General features: G+C 44.5%; 1 protein-coding gene across 1 annotated transcript in view; it reads left to right on the top strand.

The window, feature by feature from the left end:
• Positions 1–25905, top strand: part of LOC126456672 (brain-specific angiogenesis inhibitor 1-associated protein 2) — a 628716-nt gene that overhangs the window by 443777 nt on the left and 159034 nt on the right. The window contains exon 4 of the mRNA XM_050092414.1: positions 23190–23251. Within this exon, the coding sequence (XP_049948371.1) occupies positions 23190–23251 (62 nt within the window). The remainder of the gene's footprint in view (positions 1–23189; positions 23252–25905) is intronic.

Raw genomic sequence — 25905 nt, 5'->3', positions numbered from 1 at the left:
CGACCGCCCGGGGTATACACACATCACGAGCCACTCCGCCCGCCGGTTTGATAGAATATACATCTCTAACGCTCTAAAATCGGTTCTCCTCGACGCGGAACGTTGGCCGTCTGCCTTTTCGGATCATGACATCTACATCTGTACCATGAACCTACGTCGACAATCTATATGGCGCAGTGCAGGACCTTGGAAACTCAATGTCGCGCTACTGCGGGACCCTGAATGTCGACAACAGGTCACCGACACGTGGCACACCTGTGTTCAGCGCATTATGCGTTACGAGACCACACTGCAGTGGTGGTTGCTGTGCGCCAAACCGGCCATCCGACGCACATTGACACACTATGGCAGAGCCAAAGCCAGGTGGAATCACAATACAACTGATTTCTACTATAGCGCTCTACGTGAACTCATGGATCAACCTCCATCCCCGGAACGTCTAAAAGAAACTAAACGCATCAAGGCAAAGATTTTAACCTTGACCATATGCCGTCTAGAGGGAGCTATTGTACGCGCACGCAGCCAAGATAGGATTAACGGTGAAGAACCTTCTATGCATCATATTATTCAAAATGTTCGTCGACGCCGACAGGCTTTAATGACAACTTTAGTCTTACCTGATGGACGACGGCTGACTTCGCAAGCTACCATTGCGGATGCATTCTCAACGCACTATAGACTTTTCTATCAGGAAGTACCTGCCGGTGCAGAGGCCATTGCTGAGGTTGCCCAGGAGACACTTGGTACTCTAAACGCAGCAGCTGCAACCCTCCTGACTTCTGAAGTGACCACCGACGACGTCCAAGGCGCTGTGGCCAAAGGGTCTCTGAATCGATCTCCCGGCCCGGATGGTTTACCTCTCGAATTTTACAGAACCTTCCAAGATTTCATGATGCCACGATGGAGGGACATGTACTGGGAACTTTTGTCCGGCGCGGCGAACCCGCCACCAATGTTCATGGAAGGCTTACTTGTACCAGTCCCGAAACCCGCTGGAGGAACACGACTCGACAGTTATCGGCCGATCACGTTACTCAATTCCGACTTCAAGATTTTCACACGCCTTCTAGCAGTGCGACTCAAACATGTCTTACGAGACATTGTTTCCCACGAACAAACATCTTTAGGTGGCGATTGTAATATACAGACAGCCCTCAGTGAATATCGAGATGTGATCGCTGTGGCAACACACTCGCGACTGCCAGGCGCTTTAATCTCCATCGACTTCAAACAAGCGTTTGACCGCGTCAATCATGCATTCCTCAAAGCAGTGATGGACCGAATGGCAATTCCCCCGACGTTCACGGAAGTGATTATGCGGCTCCTTCGTGGAGCAACGTCCAGACTTCTCGTCAACGGCAGACTTACAGAACCTATACGGATTGAACGCTCAGTACGGCAGGGTTGCCCTTTGTCGACTGTGCTTTATGCCATTGCGATGGAACCACTCATTTGCGGATTACGGCGACGTTTGATAGGTATTCCACTCCGGGATCATATGATCCGCTGCCGAGCTTACGCGGACGACTTGGCCCTCGTCGTAAGTTCAGCGGCCGACGTACAAGCTGTCATGCAGTGGATTACCCGTTACAGTGCAGGGGCAGGAGCGCTATGAACGTGGCAAAATCATGCGCCATGAAGATCGGCCGCGGCCTTCCCGCAGACAGCGTAGTCCCATTTCAACTGGTGGACACCCTTCGTTGTCTCGGGTTGGTGTACACGCGAGACATTCGCCGCACCTCGGCGATCAATTTTCGGGCGCTGCTGCAACGCATCCGGGGCAACATACAAAATCACATACTACGCCCGCTGAATATGTGCCAGAGAGTCACCTTCGTCAATACCCATCTGGCAGCCCGGATACCCCACATAGCGCAGATTCTGCCCATCACTGCGACAATGGCGGCCAGATTACAGGCGGCTTTCGGCTATTTCATTTGTTCTGGACACATATTCAAAGTCCAGTATGAAGCTCTTACCTTACCGAAGCGGGATGGTGGCCTCGATCTGGTTAATGTGAGAGCCAGGTTTACGGCACTTTACACCAATACTATGCTCCGGTAATGGAAAAGCCAAAATGCTAGTTTTACTGGAATGTTGACCGCCGAGCTCGCACCTGTTTCGAGACGCCCACCGACGTCTTTGGCATACATCCCACCTCCGATGTCACATGTCGGCCGTTTCTTTTTGGAGTACAGCTACATATGCACCGAGCTCCCCACGACCAGGAAGACGACCACCCGCGACATCTACCGCCTTCTCCGAAAGTCCCCACCCCGCAACCCCGTCGAAACACGTATCACACCACTGACACCACCTCTATGTGGCACCTTCTCGTCAACGGCAAGTATACTACAAGACAGAAACTGCATCGCATCGCACTGGTGGACTCACCCCTGTGCCTCAAGTGCAATGTCGAAGATACAGATTTACATCGTTTTGAGTGTGGGCCAGCAGCAGCTGTCTGGACCCTCGTACAGAAGATTGTGGCTTTCTACCTCAGAGTACCACCACATCACGTTTCTCCTACCATGATGATATATCCCGACACGACCTACTTTCCATCGGCTAAGAGGCACGCCATCACATGGATCAGTGGCATGGCTGTCAACTACCTCTTCCGGGACGACATCGTCGATCCGGTGGACTTTTGGACACGCCTCCAAGTACATCACCACACCCTTCGCCGACATCGACACTATCGGGCCACTTTCGCGAACTATTTACACAGTATTTTCACCAACCCGCCTCAAAGCTGGAATCTCAACGAACCGTGCCAGCCAAGACTGGACGATCCTACGTTCCCCTTCAATGGTCAATGATAGAATGCATTTTGTTCTGATGGCGCGCCAAAGTGGAGCATGGCGCGGAAAGTATTCCTATTTTATTTCACTTCTCTTTTCTCCTCCTCTTCTAAGTTTTTTTTCTCCTTACACATGTTTATTCCTTTCACACATAGCTCTCTATCTGCAGCCTCTTTGTTTTTCTTTCTCCTGTGCTCCCAAAAAAAAAAAAAAAAAAGAAAAGATTGCTGCTGACGCTGTATACTCATTTATGTCAACAAAAAATAAAACTAATAAAAATAAAAAAGAATAAAACAAGAAGGCCGTTGCGGAAATATAGCTACCTTTTATGTTTTCCGTTTTCAAAGGATATTGTGTTATTTTATGAAGAACGTCGTCTTTTATTTTCACACACAAGAGGTTTTTATTTGTTTTCCTATAAACTGCAAAAAAAATCTAACAAAAAATAAAATAAAATAAAAAATACAAAAAATAAAATAAAAAAGGTAAAAAAAGATGGTAGAGCACTTGCCGACGAAAGGCAAAGGTCCCGAGTTCGAATCTCGGTCGGGCACACAGTAAAAAAAAAAAAAAAAAAAAAAAAGTGGTCAGCGCGACAGATTGTCAATCCAAAGGGCCCGGGTTCGATTCCCGGTTGGGTCGGAAATTTTCTCCGCTCAGGGACTGGGTGTTGTGTTGTTCTAATCCATTTCGTCACCATCGACGCGCAAGTCGCCGAAGTGGCGTCAAATCGAAAGACTTGCACCAGGCGAACGGTCTACCCGACGGGAGGCCCTCGTCACACGTCATTTCCATTTCCACAACACCATCCTGACAACATACGGGTGCCTCCATGCAGCCCCCCTATAGCGTTCAAAACAACTACCAATCGTCTCGAAATGGTTTTCAATTGAATTTTGTACCATTCACCCCGAAAATTATCGGAAAGTCCCGCTAAAGATTCTGGTGATAGGCAGTGGTGACACACTCTTCTCTGCCGCCTAGGGTGGCCGAGCGGTTCTAGGTGCTACAGTCTGGAACCGCGCGACCGCTTCGGTCGCAGGTTCGAATCCTGCTTGGGCATGGGTGTGTGTGATGTCCTTAGGTTTAAGTAGTTCTATGTTCTAGGGGACTGATGACCTCAGAAGTTAAGTCCCATAGTGCTCAGAACCATTTGAACCATTTTAACACTCTTCTCTCCAAAGTAGACCACCCCAATTGTTTTGGGATCTGGTGATTGTGGGGGTCAGAGGACATATGACAATTCATCCTCGTGTACACAATGAGAGTTTTGGGCCACGCGAGCTGTGTGAACAGGGGCGCTGCCATGGTGGAACACAGCGTCACCATTGAAGAACAAACATTTGTGTCAATGGGATGGACCTGATCTGCCAAAATGATCACATAGTCTTTGACAGTAATGCGACCTTGCAGGGTAATCATGGGGCCTATGGAATACTTCGATATAGCTGCTCATATCGCCAATGAATTCCCGCCGTGTCTCACTCTTGGGAAGTAAACTAGTTCAGAAGATGGAAACAGTGTGGAACAAGACTCGACCAAAAGACGTCCTTCCACTGCTCCACAGTCCAGCATTTATGACTTCTGCACCATGTTTTAATGTAATGGACATTTGCATCATTGTCGAGTGATTTTGTAATTCTAGCTCGCCTTGCAATTCCCTACTTTTGGAACTCCCGTCTTGTTATTTTGGTACTGACAGGGTTCACGAGGGCTTCGTCCAGTTCCGCAGTGATTTTTCAGCTGTAGTCTTAGTTTTTGTCGCAGTCCTCTTCAACGACCATTTGTTACAATCACTAATTTGCTATGCAGTCCTCTTCAGCGACCATGTGTCACAATCACTCAGCACACTTTCTTTGCGTTATGACTTAGCGGATGATGTTTTCCACTTTCCGACGCCGAGCGGCGTGGCGCAGTGGTTAGACACTGGACTCGCATTCGGGAGGACGACGGTTCAATCCCGCGTCCGGCCATTCTGATTTAAGTTTTCCGTGATTTCCCTAAATCGCTCCAGGCAAATGTCGGGATGGTTCCTTTGTAAGGGCACGGCCGACTTCCTTACCCATCCTTCCCTAATCCGACGAGACCGATGACCTCGCTGTCTGGTCTCCTTCCCAAAACAACCCAACCCCACTTTCCGTGTATGCGGTGCCTCTACAACAGCAAATAATTTAGCTACCTTTGTTATGGAATCACCTACGGCCACCAGCAAGTTGCCACTTTCGAATTCGCTTAGCTCCGACATAATGCATTCACAGATACACACAAGACTGTTCTGTGGAGGACTGACACTTCCACACATCGATTTGGACATGGCACAGGTGACAGTCTGGTTCAAATACAACAGCGCAACCTGCAGAGCTTGGGGAGAATCTATATTTATGTTCAAGCATGCACTTATTAATGTGTTACAATATTTTTGTGCAAACCATGTACACTTCTGGACATTAAAATTGCTACACCACGAAGATGACGTGCTACAGACGCGAAATTTAACCGACAGGAAGAAGTGGCTGTGATATGCAAATGATTAGCTTTCCAGAGCATTCACACAAGGTTGACACCGGTGGTGACACCTACAACGTGCTGACATGAGGAAAGTTTCCAACCGATTTCTTATACACAAAGAGCAGTTGACCGGCTGTGCCTGGTGAAACGTTGTGATGCCTTGTGTAAGGAGAAGAAATGCGTACCATCACGTTTCCGACTTTGATAAAGGTCGGATTGTAGCCTATCGCGATTGCGGTTTATCGTATCGCAACATTGCTGCGCGTGTTGGACGAGATACAATGATTGTTAGCAGAATATGGAATCGGTAGGTTCAGGACGGTAATACGGAACGCCGTGCTGGATCCCAACGGCCTCGCATCACTAACAGTCGAGATGACAGGCATCTTATCCGCATGGCTGTAACGGATCGTGCAGCAACGTCTCGATCCCTGAGTCAACAGATGGGGACGTTTGCAAGACAACAACCGTCTGCACGAACGGTTCGACGACGTTTGCAGCAGCATGGACTATCAGCTCGGAGACCATGGCTGCGGTTATCCTTAACGCTCTATCACAGACAGGAGCGGTTGCGATGGTGTACTCAACGACGAACCTGGGTGCACGAATGGCAAAACTTCATTTTTTAGAATGAATCCAGGTTCTGTTTGCAGAATCATGATAGTCGCAGTCGTGTTTGTCGACACTGCAGTGAACACACGATGGAAGAGTGTATTCGTCATCGCCATACTGGAGTATCACCCGGCGTGATGGTATGGGGTGCCATTGTTTACACGTCTCGGTCACCTTTTGTTCGCATTGACGTCACTTTGAACAGTGGTCGTTACATTTCAGATGTGTTACGACCCGTGGCTCTACCATTCATTCGATCCCTGCGAAACTCTACATTTCAGCAAGATAATGCACGACCGCATGTTTCAGGTCCTGTACGGGCCTTTCTGGATACAGAAAATGTTCGACTACTGCCCCGGCCAGCACATTCTCCAGATCTCTCACCGAATGAAAACGTCTGGTCAATGGTGGCCGAGCAACTGGCTCGTCACAATACGCCAGTCTCTACCCTTGATGAACTGTGGTATCGTGTTGAAGCTGCATGGGCAGCTGTACCTGTACACGCCATCCAAGCTCTGTTTGACTCAGTGCCCAGGTGTATCAAGGCCGTAATTACGGCCAGAGGTGGTTGTTCTGGGTACTGATTTCTCAGGAGCTATGCACCCAAATTGCATGAAAATGTAATCACATGTCAGTTCTAGTATAATATATTTGTCCAATGAATACCCGTTTATCATCTGCATTTCCTCTTGGTGTAGCAATTTTAGTGGCCAGTAGTGTATGCATGTATGGCCAGTCTTGCTATGAGTTCTGTGGCGACCAGCTTCACCTTTGCACACAACAGAGTGTGGTTCGCCCTGCGTGGCAACAAACTCCACTCTCTTGTGTCTGGTACTGTGCGGATCAGGCGGGATAGAAAGGGCAGACGTGCGCTGCGCTTAAGAGGCGGCGGGTGCAAATGCTCTCGCTGCTCTGTGATTGTACATTCAGTGGTTTCCAAATCGTCGGGTGCCAGATCCACGCACATTCATCGCCCATAAGAGATACAGGTGCTCTAGGGTTTAGTTGTCCAGTCACAAGGTTTCGTAATGTGCACATGCGCTCTGAAGACCTGCATCAAAACCCAGTGCATTCATTTTGTGATACAGCTGCGCGGGGTGGACGGACATGGTCGTCAATGCACACAGCGTTCAACACAGTTTGAAGAGAAGACGCAAGCACTGCTGCGAAACATACCCTCAGCTCGCGCAGTGTTGCTCGAGAAATTGGTGTGGTTGTCCCAAGGTCTGACTTGTGTGAAATGAAGATAATTTATACATTTGCCGCTTTAGTAAAGGTTGTATACCGATCTTCCCGGCGGCAAGCGACTCTTTTAGATGATGCCTAGTGAAGAACGCAAAGGGATGCAAACATCGCTTCATCCATGAAAGATACTTGTTTTGACCCATTCTATCAGCCTTTTCATTTCTTATATTTATTTTAGAAACACACTGTATATACAAACTCAAACGATGCCTGTGATGAATATCAGCTGTGAAAGGTAAAGTATAATCACGGGCACCTCATTGCCAAGAACACAGTCTATCATGTCAAAAAAACAGTTGCAGCGCACCAAGATTTTTTGTCTTAATTTCTATGTATAATTAAAAGAAGCTGATAAATACTGGCCGTGGATTCTAAACGACATACGAAAATAACTAAGAGTTGAGATACCAAGAACGGTTCAAAATTGAATAAAAACGAGAGATCTCAATGAATGAAAGGATCTAGATACTGAATGAAGAACGGTGGGGCTGGAGAGAGGAATGAGTGATAGTCCCAAAAGGAATGAAACCGAATCGGGAGCACCGAAAGGCGGAACGGGCACAAGCAATAACTGACCTCTCGAAACGGAACGGGATCGACCGAACGATACTGGGACAGAAAAGGGACGTAACTGAAGGGAACGGTGAACGACCGTACTTGGAAGTCGTCAATCCGTCCTTGGGTTGAGTTTAGTGAAGCATTCCTTTAAACACGCCGAGCAAGGTGGTGCAGTGGTTAGCACACTGGACTCGCATTTGGGAAGATGACAGTACAGATTCGTGCTCGGTCATCCAAATCTAGGTTTTCCATGATTTCCCTAAATCGCTCCAGGGAAATTCCAGAATGGTTCCTTTGAAGGGGCATGGCAAATACCCTCCCTCCTCCTCGAAACAGTCCGAGCTTGCGCTCCATCTCCAATGACGTCGATTATGACGGGAAATTAAGCTATAATCGGCCTTCCTCCCTTCGAAAAAAATGGTTCAAATGGCTCTGAGCACTATGGGACTTAACTTCTGAGGTCACCAGTCCCCTAGACTTAGAACTACTTAAACCTAACTAATCTAAGGACATCACACGCATCCATGCCCGAGGCAGGATTCGAACCTGCGACCGTATCGGTCGCGCGGTTCCAGACTGTAGGGCGTTGAACCGCTCGTCCAATCTGGACGGCTTCCTTCCTTCCTTCCTTCCTACCTTTAGACCCGTTATTTCCCGTTTGCTTTCGCGTTTTGTACCGGTTCGTAGTTTTAAAGTAGAACATCACTGAAATTTATGCCGAGCGAATGTGCGTTGTGTCAGAGGAAGTCTCCACTGTTCCATAGGGGAGACTCGTGGACGTTCAGCTTTTGTTTACTTCAATAAGTATCAGTAATACAGGCCATTTCATTCTATAGAGGAGACGGGTAGAGAGAGCGGACCGGAAGATGGCGCCTAGGCTTGTCTTCGTGCCGGAACGGGCCGCTATTGTTATTGCCTGGTGGGGAAACGGAGGGACCGACCCCCATCTTATTTAGTCGGGGCCGGCGCGCTCCCCGGATTGGGAGAGAACTTTATTGGCAGCCTGTGCTCGCAATGTCCCGTCCCGTCTCAGCTCCCATCGTAAACTTAATGGACTGGTCGCTCGCTGCCGCACAGACGGCAAACTTGGGAGCCTCCGCAAGCCCGCTGCGGACATCTTCTCTGTGTCTGGCGGCCCTGCCTGCTGCTGCCTGCGGGCGGCAGGCTCCAACGCGGCCTGCGGAGGAGAAGCAAGCAGTATCGCAGCACACACACACACACACACACACACCCACCCACACACACACACACACACACACACACGGACGCACGCACACTTATCCCCTCGTACCTTCCATGTAAAAACTTCCGCGGGGGGCAGCAAAATGGGCAGTCAACACTGTCTTTATAGAAAGTCATGATGGCGTCATATACTGTGCAACGCAAGTGCAAACAGAAAATGTTTATATGCTATACTACTGGTCATTAAAATTGCTACACCAAGAAGAAATGCAGATAATAAACGGGTATTCATTGGACAAATATATTATACTCGAACTGACATGTGATTACATTTTCACGCAATTTGGGCGCATAGATCCTGAGAAATCAGTACCGACAACAACAACCTCTGGCCGTCATAACGCCCTTCAGTCGCCTGAGCATTGACTCAGACAGAGCCTGGATGGCATGTGCAGGTACAGCTGCCCATGCAGCTTCAACACGATACCACAGTTCATCAAGAGTAGTGACTGGCGTATTATGACGAGCCAGTTGCTCCGCCACCATTGACCAGACGTTTTCAATTGGTGAGAGATCTGGAGAATGGGCTGTAGAACATTTTCTGTATCCAGAAAGGCCGTACAGGACCTGCAACATGCGGTCGTGCGTCATCCTGCTGAAATGTAGGGTTTCGCAGGGATCGAATGAAGGGTAGTGCCACGGGTCGTGCCACGGGTCGTAACACATCTGAAATGTAACGTCCACTGTTCAAAGTGCCGTCAATGCGAACAAGAGATGACCGAATTTGTAACCAATGGCACCCAATACCATCACGCCGGTGATACTCCAGTATGGCGATGACGAATACACGCTTCCAATGTGCTTTCACCGCGATGTCGCCAAACAGGGATGCGGCCATCATGATGCTGTAAACAGAACCTGGATTCATCCGAAAAAGTGACTTTTTGCCATTCGTGCAACCAGGTTCGTCGTTGAGTACACCATCGCAAGCGCTCCTGTCTGTAAAGCAGCGTCAAGGGTAACCGCAGCCATGGTCTCCGAGCTGCAAACGTCGTCGAACTGCTCGTGCAGATGGTTGCTGACTTGCAAACGTCCCCATCTGTTGACTCAGGAATCGAGACGTGGCTGCACGATCCGTTACAGACTTTCGGATAAGATGCCTGTCAACTCGACTGCTAGTGATACGAGGCCGTTGGGATCCAGCACGGCGTTCCGTATTACCCTCCTGATCCCACCGATTCCATATTCTGCTAACAGTCATTGGATCTCGACTAACGCGAGCAGCAATGTTGCGATACGATAAATCGCAATCGCGATAGGCTACAATGCGACCTTTGTCAAAGTCGGAAACGTGATGGTACGCATTTCTCCTCCTTACACGAGGCATCACAACAACTGCTCACCAGGCAACGCCTTTTAACTGCTGTTCGTGTATGAGATATCGGTTGGAAACTTTCCTCATGTCAGCACGTTGTAGGTGTCGTCACCGACGCCAACCTCTTGTGAATGCTGTGAAAAGCTAATCATTTGCATATCACAGCAGCTTCTTCCTGTCGGTTAAATTTCGCGTCTGTAGGACGTCATCTTCGTGGTGTAGCAGTTTTTATGGCCAGCAACGTACTTGTCTTACCTGCTAGTAAAATTCGTAAATAAATCTTACTTTACATAAACTAAGATAAAGTTAATCTTCGGAAAAAAAATCTCTACCGAAGTTGCGCTTTCAGTGTCACGAAAGAAAATAGATGGTTTACTGGAAATCATCAATTGACTATTTACCCTTAATATAAAGAATTCGGTTATTTGCAATCAGGGACGCAGTCACTTTTAAGTTCACCTGAACATTCCCTGTTAATATGTAAATGATACAATTACAGTATCTTTTGACGTCTAGTCGCTGGTTTTACAGAGAGAGACAGAATGGCGTATTTTGATATGCGAATACCGTATTTTATTCATTAATTGTTCTAGCGAGCTGAAAAGAATAACGGCAAGAAACCATAAATTCCCGCCCATATACCGCCATCAGATCTCTGCTCGAACACAAGCAGAGATAAAACATTGCACTAATTACACGTAACGTGATCAGTTACAGTGGAGTGACAGAAGTCATGGGATAGCGATATGTACGCATTCAGATGGCGGTAGTGTCGCGTACACAAGGTAAAAAAAGGGCAGTGCATTGGCGGAGCGGTTTTTTGTACTCAGGTGATTCATGTGAAAAGGTTTCCTACGTAATTATGGCCGCATGACGGAAATTAGTAGTCTTTGAATGTTGAGTGGTTGTTGGAGTTAGAGGCGTGGGACATTGCATTTCGGAAATCGTTAAGGAATCCAATACTCCGAGATCCACACTGCCAAGATTGTGGCGAGAATACCAGATTTGAGGCATTGCCTCTCACCATGGGCAACGCAGTGACCAGCCGCCTTCACTTAAGGGGCTCCGGAAAGGCTCAAAATCATGAAAAGTTCAATTTTTACTTTTTTGCGTTTTCTGAATCTGCAGACTATTACCTTTTAATAGATATATAATTTATTCAGTTCCGAAGACTACAACTATTTTTAAATTTTTTTTGAAATGTGTTCTACATGGGCGTGACCCACTGTGGCGCTGTTAAACTGCTGTCAAATGGTGTTATTATTAACGTCCGTGTTCATCAGGTACATTTTAGTGATGTGAGATAAAGTATGTGTTGTGGCTAACCTGTGATGATTCAATATATATCGCTGGTGTGATTGTCGATTGTTTCTTGTTTATTTACTCTGTCGTTATCTCGAAAATATTCGTAATTAAATCTGTTTCTTGAGTCTCTGTTTTGTTGAAGTATAATAATGAGTAAAAGTAAAGTTATTAGAAATCCTCTGAAGGCTTCTAAGAAAAGGAGATATGTTGGAAAGCCAAAGGTATGTGTTATTACTGTAAACAATAAAGACGATAACCAAGTGAGTGAACCTAACCTCTCAAGTACACCTGCCCATAGCAGTCAAAGTGGGAAAGAAAATACTTCACAGAAGAAGCTTGGTTCAATGAGTGAAAACTATGAATGTTTTATGGGCGAATCGGATGTGAATGAAATATTTGATATGTCGGTTCTCAAAGGAATTTTTTCAAACTGTGTAAGACGTATTCATTGTAGTGAAGTTGGTCTGGAACTCTCCATAATAAAGCACGTAGGACTTGCTAGTGAAATACAACTGAAATGTGATAAGAGTTCATACATGACCACCTTTTGGAACAGTGTTGCAGTAACTGCAACTGAAGAAAATGGTAGCAAAATCTACGAACACAACAACGAGCGATGCTTGCTTTAGACAAGGAACGCCTTCGGGCTGCAGACAGGGCTGTAAAGAGTCTAGAAATACAAGCAAGAGTAAACAAGAGGAGGAACAAGAGGAAGCTGGAGGAGGAGTTTGCAGAGGATGAAGATAATCCATCCTATGTACCTGGAATGCACTAAAAAGTTAATCCAATCTTTGTCGCTCGATTCCCAAAACTTTTATTTTCTCATACTAATTACATGTTTTCTAAGGATCTTCCAAACATATTTGTTTCAAACTTTCAGTAAATGTTACACAGTACCTTGTGCATAATTTAACACAGCCTTTTTCCAAAAAACTGTATATTTTTTAATATATAAATAAAAAATTGCAAAAAAATGTTGTGAATTTTCATTACAATTGAAAAAAAATCATCTTTAATAACTGAACTAAAATTTTGTAAAATCCCTGTGGTAAGTTGTAGCCCATATTGCAATAAATAATCTGTAAAAAGTTCAACTTCCTGCCTCAAATACTTTGTGAGGAAAGATGTAATTTACGAGCGTTATTTTAACATTGCAAGTATAGGGCGTTCCGGAGCCCCTTAAAGACCGAGAGCAGCGGTGTTTGCGTAGAACTCTGCCAGTCCTAACAGACAAGAAACACGGCGTGAAAGAACCACAGAGATCAACGTGGGACGCACGACAAACGTGTCCGATAGGACTGTGCGGGGAAATCTGGCGTTAATGGACTACGGCAGCAGACGACCGACGATGTCCCCGTTGCTAACACCACAACATCTCCTGCAGCGCCTCTCGTTGACTCGTGACCATATCGGTTGGACCATGCACGATAGAGATGGGTCGCTCGCGAACTGACGGGTCCATAGGACTGGTTCACCAAGATGAACAGAAAGAACGAGGAACGAATTCTAAGGAACGGTTTCTCATAGTTCACTTCGGTCGCAGCTTTCTACTTATGGTTCCCGGAAACGCAAAACGGTCGGTCTCGGTCCCGCAACGGCACGTCGGCCGATCTCGTTCCAGCCTCGGTCCCGTTCGTTTCTGTCTCGGCCTCGGGCTCTCTCGGCCTGACTCGTCCTTCTTCGTGTGGCTGCGCGTTTCGTTCGCTGCGCACTCCCATTTTAGATCTGTTTCAAACATTTTTTTGAACTCTGGACTTTTGGTTCTTCTCATATGCTATTCAACGTCCAAGACCAGTAATTAAAATATATTTTATAATTACGCAGATTCCATGAGAATTATTTAGTATGCAATACATGCATCTTTTCAGGCAACAAAAGGGCATATCAGCTTACTTCACTATTACGATAAACAGCAGAAGACATGTTTACAAAAACGCAAGTTTTTTGTTGTTACACATGCAAAAGAAGTCGGCATTGCACAGACGAGTGGCCATTTTCCGTCCTTTCTTGATCCATTGTAAAACAGCATGTTCATTGTTATGGAAGGCAGACCGACTTACAACCCAGTAACGCCCGCACTCCATAATAGAGTGTCTGGTGTCACATTTTATAAAGAGAATGTGATAACTTCTGCAATATTATTTCAGTGGTACAGGGCGGCGCACGAAAAATCGACCCCGAGTACTAGACTGCTCATTGTCACCCACCAATCGTCATCTATTGTTTCGAAGTTGTTGTTTGCATTACCTTATTTGTTATTTCTTCAGTGCCTAATCATGACATGTTTATTTACTCTGCTCGTAGCGGTCACAAATCGTGCGTATTAGGCGAGCAGTCTGTACTCGTGGCCGGATTTTCGTGTTCCATCTTATATTATTTCACTGCGATGAGCCACATAACGCTACAGTTGGCTAAACGAGAGTTTTTGCGGAATCACGAAAATTATTTCTACAAGTGTGTGAGAATACTGTAATGAATAAAAACTCTGTACTCCAGGGGCAGGCAAGTGCCCGCTTTTGGCGCATTCAATCTTCAGTTACCCATGCTACTAATTTTCAGTTTTTCATAAGAACCATATTCCACGCTCAAATGAACAGTAAACGAGTAAAAATGAACGGTTCCCAAAAAAGAGCGATTACCAGTGAACTAGCTCCCAAGGATGAATGAGTTTTCCCATCTGTACCACACGACCGGAAAACCGTGGCCTCGTCAGATGAGTCCCGATTTCAGTTGGTAAGAGCTGATGGTAGGTCTCAAATGGAGCGTAGATACCACGACGCCATGGACCTAAGTTGTCAACAAAGCACCGTGGAAGCTGATGGTGGCTCCATCATGGTGTGCCCAGTGTTTACATTGAAGGGACTGGGTCCTCTGGTCCACCTGAACCGATCATTGCCTGAAAATGATTATATTCGGCTACTTGGAGACTATTTGCAGCCATTCATGGACTTCATGTCCCAAACAACGATAGATTCTTTTGATTACAGTGCGTCGTGTCACCAGGCCACAGTTGTTGGCAATTGGTCCGAAGAACATTCTGCACAATTCGAGCAAAGATTTTGCCACACGTCGAACGTTTATGGGACAAAATCGAGAGGTCAGTTCGTACACAAAATCCTCCACCGGCAGCACTCTCGCAATTATGGACGGCTACAGAGGCAGCATGGCCTAATATTTCTGCAGAGGATTTCCAACGATTTCTTGGGTCGCTGCCACGTTGAGTTGCTGCACTACACCGGGCAGACGTGTGTCCGGCATGGTATTAGAAGCTGGACCGTCACATTTGCCGCCTCACTGTACATCACCCTCAATGGCGACTGCATAGGTATGCCGCCATTCTATTCCAGTTGCTTTTACAAGTCAAAATATATTTCGAGTCTGAATAGGGTTTTACCTTGGCTGAGTATACATGTTTCAGGAAAAGATTTTCGTACGATACAGAAATTTTTCCGTTTGTTATTTGGCTCTAGAGTGAAACACATATTTCTCTTCCACCGCAAGTTTTTATCATTTTGTGAATGAGTTTTATAGCCTGGAGTTTTCAAAATTAGGTTCAAGAAATTTCCAATAGTGGAACAAAGCACAGAAAAGTTTCGTTACATTTGAAAAGTTTGGCGTTATCGTTGCTCGTGCTACTAATGAGGTTGGACAGCTTTTTCTGTCTGGGGTATATTTATTACTTATGCTTTCCCATTATGGCTTGTTCCGCGGAAAACTCAGCAAAACTGAAAATCGCCTGCAACCTCATGAGACATTTATTGTACAATGAACTATTTCACTTTCCAAGATATGCTTCAAATTATTTCAGATTTTTACATATGAGGTTTCTTTTTATAAGCGATTAGTTTCTTCTGGAAAAAGTCCTTTGATATTGTAGTTTGCGATCCACAAAATATTTACATACTCCTTACTACAATACCTTTATACTCATGTGTGACACGTTTTAATAGCTAAGCGGAGATGTGACACTTTCGTTCATCAGGAATTTTACCGAATTTATTTGTTTTATCAGTCGATTCGTTGTTGCATTAGTCTTTAACAGGCTTTAACAGGTAAGTTACTCTTTGTTTTGTTGCTTGGTAAATATGCTGTCTTGAAGTAATCTTGATCGGCAGTCAGTTGAGTTAGTAGGATTGAGCAAGCTGTTGTGAGGATATGACTGGTTAAGACATCTTATGGGTTTTCAGCAAAGACGAAGTTACTGCTTGGCCCTCCATCCCAGATGGCCGTGAACTAAGGGTATGAAAAATAACTAAACAGGCATAAAATTATGGGCTTCCTGAGGAAGAAATAGTGGAAACGATTACACAAACAGGAGGTAGAGGTATGATCTCTTGCCACATCTCATCTCAAAATGACACTACCATAGAGCCCGAAATCATGAATGTTAGAGGTCAGCGGTCCGTAAGGAATCATTTCTAATGACTTTACACGAAGTTCTCCTTCTTTCCAGACCAGTTTCCTCATTTTGCTTGGGTCCCCACTCAATTGTCTGGTTTTGTAAATATTCGCCACTTACACACAGCAATAATTAACCGTCTCTGTAGTCTTGCCTTTCGTTAGAATTTGTGGATAGTAAAGCATTACATTCGCTGCTGTAATGTGACAAAACTCATGGCATACCACCTAATATCGTCTCGGACCTCCATTTTCCTGACGTAAAGCAGCAAAAGGATGCTGCAAGGACTCAAAAAGTTGTTGGAAGAACCCTACAGCAATACTGAGCCACACCGCCTGGATACCAACACATATTTGCGTAAATGTTGATGGCGCGGGATTTTGTGCACAAACTAACCTCTCGATTGTGTCCCATAAGTGTCGATGGGATTCTTGACGGGTGATCTGGTTGGCCTGATCATTCACTTGAATTTTCCAATCGCGAACAATTGTCCCGTGACATGGGGCATAGTAATCCACAAAAATAAAGTCCATCAAAGACTGCAAATGGCCTACAAGTAGCCGAACATAACCATTTCCAATCAATGATGGGTTCAGTTGGACCAGAGGACGCAGTCCCTTTCATGCAAACACAGCCTACACCATTATGGAGCCGCCACCAGCTTGTACAGTGCCTTGTCGACAACTTGGCTCGGATCAGCACCACACTCGAACCCCACCAGTAGCTCTTACCAACTGAAATCGGGACTCATCTGACGAGGTGGTAACGCCGCAGTGACGTATTCTCGGCACGGCATTATTGACACTGTGGATCTCGGAATACTGAATTCCGAAATGGAATATCCCACGCATATAGCTCCAACAACTATTCCGCGTTCAACTTCTGTTAACTCCAAAGGTACAGTCGTAATCATGTCGGAAACCATCAAGTGAATTACCTACGTACAAGGGGAGTTTGAAAAGTCCGTGCAAAGTCCTAGAGATGGCACCACCGGCACGTATCAACCTCATATTTAGTTAGTAGCATCTTTGAAAAGAACGCACACCAAGTTTCGGCCATATTGGGCTATTTCTTTGTGTTTGGCATTCATGTGAATCAAGGAAGTCGAGTGATTGTCAAAACATGGACGAAAAATAATTTCGTGTGGTGATTAAACATTATTTTATGAAAGGCAAAACGCCTCAGGAGACTAAAGAGATGCTTCGTAAACATTACGGTGACTCTGCACCTTCGATTAGAACAGTTTATAGGTGGTTTCAAAATTTTCGAAGTGGCCATATGGGCACAAGTGATGCTGAACGTTCTGGTCGCCCCATGGAGGTTACGACTCCAGAAATCATTGATAAAATCCATGATATGGTGGTTGATGACAGAAGAGTTAAGGTGCGTGAGATTGCTAGTGCTGTGGGCATCTCGAATGAACGGGTACATAATATTTTGCATAAACATTTGGACATGAGAGGGCTATCCGCAAGATGGGCTCCGCGATTGCTCACGCATGACCATAAACGGAATCATGTAAAGTGTTACAAGGATGGTTTGCAGCTGTACAGGAAGAATCTGCAGGACTTTAAGCGTCGTTTGCGTCGTTTCGTCACTGTGGATGAAACATAGATACATTACTATACTCCTGAGACCAAACAAAAATCTGAACAATTGGTTACCAAGGGAGAATCTGCAGAAAAAAGGAGAAGACCATTCCTTCGGCAGGAAAGGTTATGGCGACTGTCTTTTGGGATTCGCAAGGGATAATCTTCATCGACTATCTGGAAAAGGGTAAAACTATTACAGGTACATATTTTCCAGCGCTATTGGACCGTTTGAAAACCGAGCTGCAAGAAAAACGCCGTCGATTGGACCACAAAAATGTCTCTTTCCATCACGACAATGCACCAACAAACACCTCAGCAGTTGTGGTCACAAAATTATTGAAAATAGGATTCCAACTCGTCCACATCCCCCTATTCTCCAGACTTGGCTCCCTCGGACTACTACTTGCTCCCGAATTTGAAGAAATGGTTGGCGGGACCAAGATTTTATTCAAACGAGGAGGTGATTGCAGCAACTAATAGCTGTTTTGCAGACTTGGACAATTCCTATTATTCGGTAGGGATCAACATATTAGAACAGCGTTGGACGAAGTGTATAGGTCTAAAAGGAGACTATGTCTAAAAATAAAAATAGGTTTACCCCAAACATCTAAGTAGTTTTTATTTTTTCACGGACTTTTCAAACGCCCCTCGTACGTATCACAGCTCCGTCATTGTACTGCACTTTTATATCTCGCGTAGGTGATGCTACCGCCATTTGTGTATGTGCATATCGCTATGCCATTACTCTGTCACCTCAGTTTATAACGCCACATCAATAATGTTGGCATCTGGCAACCTGGATTGCCGCTCCGCCCACGCTGCTCAGCCTCAGTTCGTTTACGATTGTGTTTGTGTGAGTTATGCACAGTGTTTTTCTCTAACACACGTATGGGTTCGCGTTCACTTCTGGGACTGCTTCCACACACAGGCACACATTCTTGAGTTTCACATGCTTCCAGGTGAAATTTATATTTTTAAGGTATATGTCACTTATTGTTTGCGTCAAATGTACACATCTTTTGTTGCTTAGTACCTTACTTTCACTTAAATGTCACTTCAGTTACTAGTTACTCCACAGCTTAGCAACTACCTTTTCACACAGACGCTCTGCGTATATCAACCCGTGCGATTCATATCGCATGGCTACAATATTATTTTCCTAGACCACCATTCCAACTCTCTCGCCATCGCAGATCATCCTTCACTGAATTAAAATTAATTATTTATCACTACTGAATCATGTAATTATAATCTCTCAAATTCCACTCGCACCTGTGCTTCACATTATCCTGCGTGGCTCTCTTGTCTACTGGTTCAGCACGTTCACACAAACATGAACAATTCAGAGTGCGTCTTTTCGCATTTTTACTCTTTCATACTGATTCTACTTGTATCAAGCTCGTCGAAACAAACATGTGACCTGAAGATAAAGTAAAGGAATCGAATCAGCTAAACAAGTCGAATTGGAAAACATCAGTTCAACTCTGGATTTAAACTTGAAATCTAGCCTGTACTACATCGCTCAACTTAGAATTTTTCTCAGTTCACTATTTAATTCAACACTTATGGGTTTAATAGCGATTTACTTTGCTCAGCTTTCTCTTAAGTCTCCTGCTTTCCACGTACAAATGAACTTCAGTTTCCATCGCCCTTAAGAAAGTTAGGTATCTACACGAACAGTTTGTCCATTCATCACAGAAGGTTAACTTTATCATTCTTCGTTTACGCCACTACGTTCTATTTCTGATAATGCAACAAGATTTAAACACTAAAGATTAATCTCTAACTATATTACCTCTAATCAGCAGATTGGACTGTCCGCCTTTCATGCCCTTGTACCATGTCCTTGTAAATATTTGTTTTGTGTAGCATTACCTTCACATTTCTTTTCATCGCCTTCCTCTTTTGTTGTGTCCCGGCATAGATGAACTTAGGTTACTCTTTTTCTAGATCACTCTTCACATTCATCCTTGGATTCAAAACCTGAGCTAATTTCATTGAAGTCAAATATCTAGTATACACATATACAAATATTGGGTTGGTGCATAAATTTCGTAGCGTTTTTCCATAAGTTTAATAAACAGAACATATACAAATAATAGAGACTTTAGTCATCAGTAGTATATTCTCCTTCACTATTTACATCAGTCTGTCAACGCTGGGTTTACTGTTCGACACCGCGACTGTAGAAATGACGTCATTTTGAGGCGAAGAACTCGTCGAAGCGTGTTCGGAGTCTTCCGAAAAGGTAGTTCCTTGAGGTTGTGTAATAGAGGGCGGAAAAGATGAAAATCTGGGGATAGATGAATAAGGTGGTTGCAGGGTGACTTCCCACATCAATTCCTGTATGGTGTTTTCTGTCAGTGTAGCAGAATGCAGGCACACATTATCATGGCATAGCATCACTTCACGGCCGTTGTTCTTGGACTGCGTCTGCTAGATATCTCAGTTGTTGACAGTAAAAGTTAGCAGTGATGGTAACACCTCAGGGAAGCAGTTAGTAGTACACCACACCGTCACTGGTCCATCAGACGCATAGTATGATCTTTTGTGGATGCAAGCAGGTCTCAGTACGGAAAGTTACTGCTTTGTTTGGGCTCAAAGAGTGCTTTCTTTCCCTTATGTTAGCATAAAGACGCCATTTCTCGTCACCAGCGTCATACAGGATAGGAATAGTCGGTGTTGTTCGCATCCAAGAGACGACCAGCAAGCAGAGATGTTCATATGGTCACACCAGCAGATTTTTTTTGTGATTTTTGCTTGGAACCTACGGTACTCACACACTCGGTTTTTGGATCTTCTCCATTGCACTCAAAAGCCGCACGATAGGGGAATGTTCACAGTGAACCACATGTGCCAATTCTCGAGAACGCTCACGTGGATCATTGTCGATTAATGCGTTTAAGCGATCTTCATCAGACTCTGGAGGTCTTTCTGAACGTGGAGAGTCCCTCACGTCAAAACAATCCTCCTTAAAACGAGAAAACCATTTTCTTGCCGTGCTCTGTGCAGTGGCATTATCCTTATAAATGGTGCACAAATGTTTTTGGCGGCCTTTGCTGCTGTCACCACTCTATTCAACTCAGAGACATACGTCGAAAAATGTTCCGATTTCTCCACTTGTCACTCCATTTTCTAGCGTCCACAGCTCCACTCACTATCTCCAAATGACAATATGTAAACTCAGACAGAACAGTGATCTGCAGATAAAAAAATCACCATCGATAAATAAAACCATAGCAACCCGAAAACCAACATGAAGACAAAAACGCTATGAACTTATGCACCAACCTAATATCTGTGTAGCGCACTCATCTATAAATATAGGTACATAGTTCATTTTCACTTACAGATTATTAACGAGATGCTAATCAATCATTAACTAGTGTGTGTGTGTGTGTGTGTGTGTGTGTGTGTGTGTGTATGGGGTGTTTGATGAGGAAAGGTCAATATTTTACACAGTGATAGTATATGTAATTCTGAACAAAAAATTTTAAATGAACATAGGTCCGCACGTGCTTCGTTAGGGAGGTATAAGTATTGAAAGGAACTTCAATTTCGCAAAATTAATGTGCACAACGTGAACGTATATGCAATACAGCTGGACCGTAACGAGCTTTTCCTGAAAACAATGTACGAGTACATTTCATGTTTACGCTATGCAACCTACGACGTATTATGACCATGTGACGTACGTAGTGCAATCACCACCCGTTGTTTGCGCAGTTGTGCCGTGTAAGCGGCATTGAGTAATTACCGGCGACGCATCGGTTACCTGTGTAGTGTATGGTGTTAACAGTATTCGTAAAAGCGCTGTTAACAATGCCACACGTCTACATTATTGAGGAATACGCAGATACGGTGTACGTTTATGGCTTCTGCGGCGGTAGTGCTACCGCTGCAAGAGAATTATACCACAGGTGCTTTCCGACTCGCAGGGTGTTTACCAATGTGTTTGCCGGCCGCTGTGGCCGATCGGTTCCAGACGCTTCAGTACGGAACCGCGCACCTGCTAAGGTCGCAGGTTCGAATCCTGCCTCGGGCATGGATGTGTGTGATGTCCTTAGGTTTTTTAGGTTCAAGTAGTTTCTAAGTCTAGGGGACTTACGACCTCAGATGTTAAGTCCCGTAGTGCTTAGAGCCATTTGAACCATCTTAACCAAAGTGTTTATCACTTTGGATGCAATAGGTTCTCTTCCAAGTAGACATTTTTCGTCCGAGCATGCACGTCAACAAACATTGCAAGAAGCGGAAGATATTATCTCAAGTGTTGAGCGAAGTCCCGGTACGAGCATACAAAGAATGTCCCTGCGTATGAATGTCCCACATACAGGTGTATGGGAAACATTACATGCGGAAAACCTGTAACAGCGTGTTCAAAATCTCCACGTTGGTGACAATGCCCAATGACTTCAATTCTGTCACTGGGTAATTGACTATATTCATTTGCTTTCGTACATACTATTGACTGACGACATGGAATAAACAACAAACGCAATAATCATCGATGGTCACGGGAAAATACACACGCTTCAGTGGATACCAGTTTCCGAGTTCGTTCTGCCATAAATGTTTGGTGTGGCATGATCGGTAACCTTTTGATACGTCCAGTTATTATCAGTCAGCGATTGACGGGAGAGAGGTACCTGCATTCTTTTGGAAAATTCATTTGTGGAACTATTGAAAGACGTTTCTTTAGCCAAGCGAACTGGAATGTACTTTGAACTTGACGATGACCCTCCACATGTTATCTTACGTGTGAGGGAGCATCTCAACCGCACCTACCCTAATCGCTGGATTGGCAGTGGCGGTGCTATTACCTGGCCTACAAGGTCACCTGAACTCACACATTTAGATTTCTGTTAATGGGGTTGGATGAAATCAGAAGTGCACAAAGTGAACGTAAATACACGAGATGGACTGCTTCGTCGCACCATGGACGCGGCTGAATTGATTAGCAACCAAGCACAGGCAACTGAACATGCAACACAACATGTTATCGCTAGAGCTCAAAAGTGCATTGACGTTCTTGGTGGGATATTCGAACCTGTTCTGTGAACTGTACAACATCTGTACGATAAGTATTGAATCCGTTTGGAAAAGACGTGGTACGTTAAACTTTGGTATGTTAAACTTTAATCTTACTTCTCCATGCAAGATAACATGCAGCGTCCACCGAATACATATTCAGTCCAATCACAAATTTCGTTTGATAGCCCATATGATCGTTCTTCCATTAATACGTGTTGATATGGTACTGAATCACACGGTTTGTGGAAGTCAAAGACACAACATGCGCTTTATCCATGTGACGGAAGTGTGACGTTTTGGATTTAACCAACAGTGGCGTATCATCCGGTTATAGAAGAAAACACGTAATCACCTCCCCTTTGTATTTCAAATAATGGAGACGAAAATTTCTTTCACCTGTAAGATTCGTACCTTAATTACATGTAATTAACGTATGCAGAGAAGAGATCAGTATCTCTTAGGGCTCAATTTAATTTACTGTAACAGTCTAATCATTTCTAATGTGCTAGATCTGGTTCGCCTAATAAAATGGCACAATTTTTTCCTTATTAATCAGTACTGTTTATTTTACTTTGCAGGGTCGGCGTTGATGCAGATTGTGGACGTCTACAAGGAGACTCACGCGCAACAGATGAATATTGTAAGTAACAAAAATACGTTACTGGCTAACTTAGCGGATTTGAATAACAGGGTACTTTAGATGGCCTAATTTCTGTGTTATGATAACGAGCATTAACCAGCTTTCTATTTCTTTTTCTGTTGAAAAATCGATGAGTATCCCAAAAATAAAAATATAGGTCGGGATCAGGCAAGTTTATCAGTTTCACGATTAAATACGAGATGTAACCAATAGCTACGGCCAAACGTTAGGGACGTACTGCTCACAAACAGATGTGAAAGTATTTTATTTGAAATGAGTCGAGAAACACTTTATTTACAGTCACTACTTATGTTACCAAATTTATTTTGTTGTTCTTAACTGACGTCGGTTGTTTTACCCTCATCTACATAAGGTTCACACTTAGGCCATTATGTAAAGCAGATAATTGGTCTAATATCTGCTCTTAAAACTCAAATTTATTTGCTTTCGTTAGTGAGAATACTGAAATATGAGTATACTACAGCGGAATCGCATAAACCATCGAAAGAATTATGTCTTTTTTCCGAGATGAAGCTCAATTTTCTGCAAGTTTTCATACTACGTTAATCATAAGAACCACAAAGAATTGAACGTATCAGTGTACAAACGCCTCATTCGAACACATGTTCAAAATACCCTCAGTTAGCTTTTGACCCTGTCATCATTACATTGTTGCATTGAATCCTGGATACTCTGATGTATCCATGGAGTATTGCGCATGATTTCAAAGTCTTCACATTACGGTCTCGACGATAAATTCCAGACATAAACCCACTATTCAGAACTGCAGTGGCTGTGTTGTTAAGAGGAACGATGCAGTGCTCCCTCGGATTTGCATGTATATCCGAAGGAAAATTTCATCGTTCTCGTTAACAACACATACACTGCAGTATCGTATTTATCCGCAGATACCAAGCGGCGACTTCCAATTAAAATGTTCTCCCTTGTAAGAGAATTACATAATGTGTGTGCGAGTACAGTTGTGACGAAGGAAAGACGTCTTATTGAAGTCTAGGTCCGGCCATGAGTCGTACACAGATAGCCGAAGCGATTAAGGCGGCCGCTGCCATAAAATCGAGAAATTTGGATTTGAATCCCGGTTCGGAACAAATTTTCATTGTCGTCATTCTCTTATAGTCCGCTCCTGGTAGCTGAGTGGTCAGCGAGACGGAATGTCATATCTAACGGCCGGGTTCGATTCCCTGCTGGGTCGGAGATTTTCTCCGCTCAGGGACTGGGTGTTGTGTTGTCCTTATCATCGTCATTTCATCCCCATCGACACGTAAGTCACCGAAGTGGCCTCAACTCCAAAGACTTGCACCAGGCGAACGGTCTACCCGACGGAATGCCCTAGCCACACGGCATTTCCATTCTCTTATACAGCTGATAGTTGTTCCCATTCACAACAGCGAACGAAGAGCGACTGTTGTTATGGATTCACATAAAAGCTTTCACACCCGTGGAGAGGGGTAGTATCTCTAAGTATTAATCAAAACGTCCTGGATCCCGCGTTGCATCGCAGCCACTGCTTAAGTTTTGAATAAAAACTAGCAACAATTTTAATAAGAAATAACATACAGGAGGTGTTGCGGTCATTTCAAAAGCTGTGGCTGCCCCACTCATCAAGTGATCTGTAAATTATAAGCAATGGCGACCGAGGACTTCCCAATATAACTTGCCACTCCCGTTGAGCCAATGGACTTGTCAAGAACAGTGGAGCAGCAGACCGAGTTGGGTGTATGGAATCTCTCGTACAAAGCGGAAGCATCAGCAGTGATTAACTGCATGAGAAAGTAACGCAAACTGCTGCATTAAACATCCATAATGCGTGTCCCCAGAGCATCTGGCTTGTCACTGAAAATGAGTCATGATGCACTCTTCATTGGCTAAAGGTTTAGGATCACGCCCCATTTCGGATCTTCGTGCAGGGGAGATATCAGAAGTTTGAATGCTGTAGGGAACCTTGGAAATCTGAAACGGGGATTTCAGAGACTCTATGTAGGTAAAGTGGGGGTAAGTGAAGTGAAATGGATAGAAGATTAGGTGATGCTGATACTAGCGGAAGAAACTGGTATAACGGGAGCGGTTTGGTGAGAGGGTCGTGCTCATCCTAATCGATAACAAACGAACGCCAACAAAAATAGATCAGGCATACAGGCTTACGTCACAAGCATAAGAGGAAAAGATACAGAAATGTAGAAAGGTACTGAACGGATTATTCATAACATAAAGGGAGGTGTTAATATAATACTCTTGCAGAATTGGAAAGCTTTAGTAGGAGAAGAAATAGACGAAAGAGTTAAGGATAAAGACAAATTAAGTCCCGTAAAAAATTTCAGCTAGTAGTAGATAACAAATAAACACAAGAAGGGGAAGTATATCTCATAGAATCGGGTGTACTGCTGGTGGTCTGCGTTTTTCTAACACAATATTTCGACGTAGTACCTCGGCGCCTTCATCAGGTGCGTCCAGTCACAGGAAGCACCTGATGAAGACGCCGAGGTAGGACGTCGAAATATTGTGTTAGAAAAACGCAGACCACCGGCAGTACACACGATTCAACGAGATGTCACAAAACCGCCGGGAAAGTGTAAGAAATTACAGGGGAGGTATACTTGGAAATGGCCTAAACACACGCGAAGATTATAGCTGGA

The sequence above is a fragment of the Schistocerca serialis genome, chromosome 2 (genome assembly GCF_023864345.2).
Source record: "Schistocerca serialis cubense isolate TAMUIC-IGC-003099 chromosome 2, iqSchSeri2.2, whole genome shotgun sequence".
NCBI classification, from domain to species: Eukaryota; Metazoa; Arthropoda; class Insecta; order Orthoptera; family Acrididae; genus Schistocerca; species Schistocerca serialis.
Note: the sequence above shows the minus strand (reverse complement) of the source record. Positions and strands in the feature narration are given on the sequence as shown.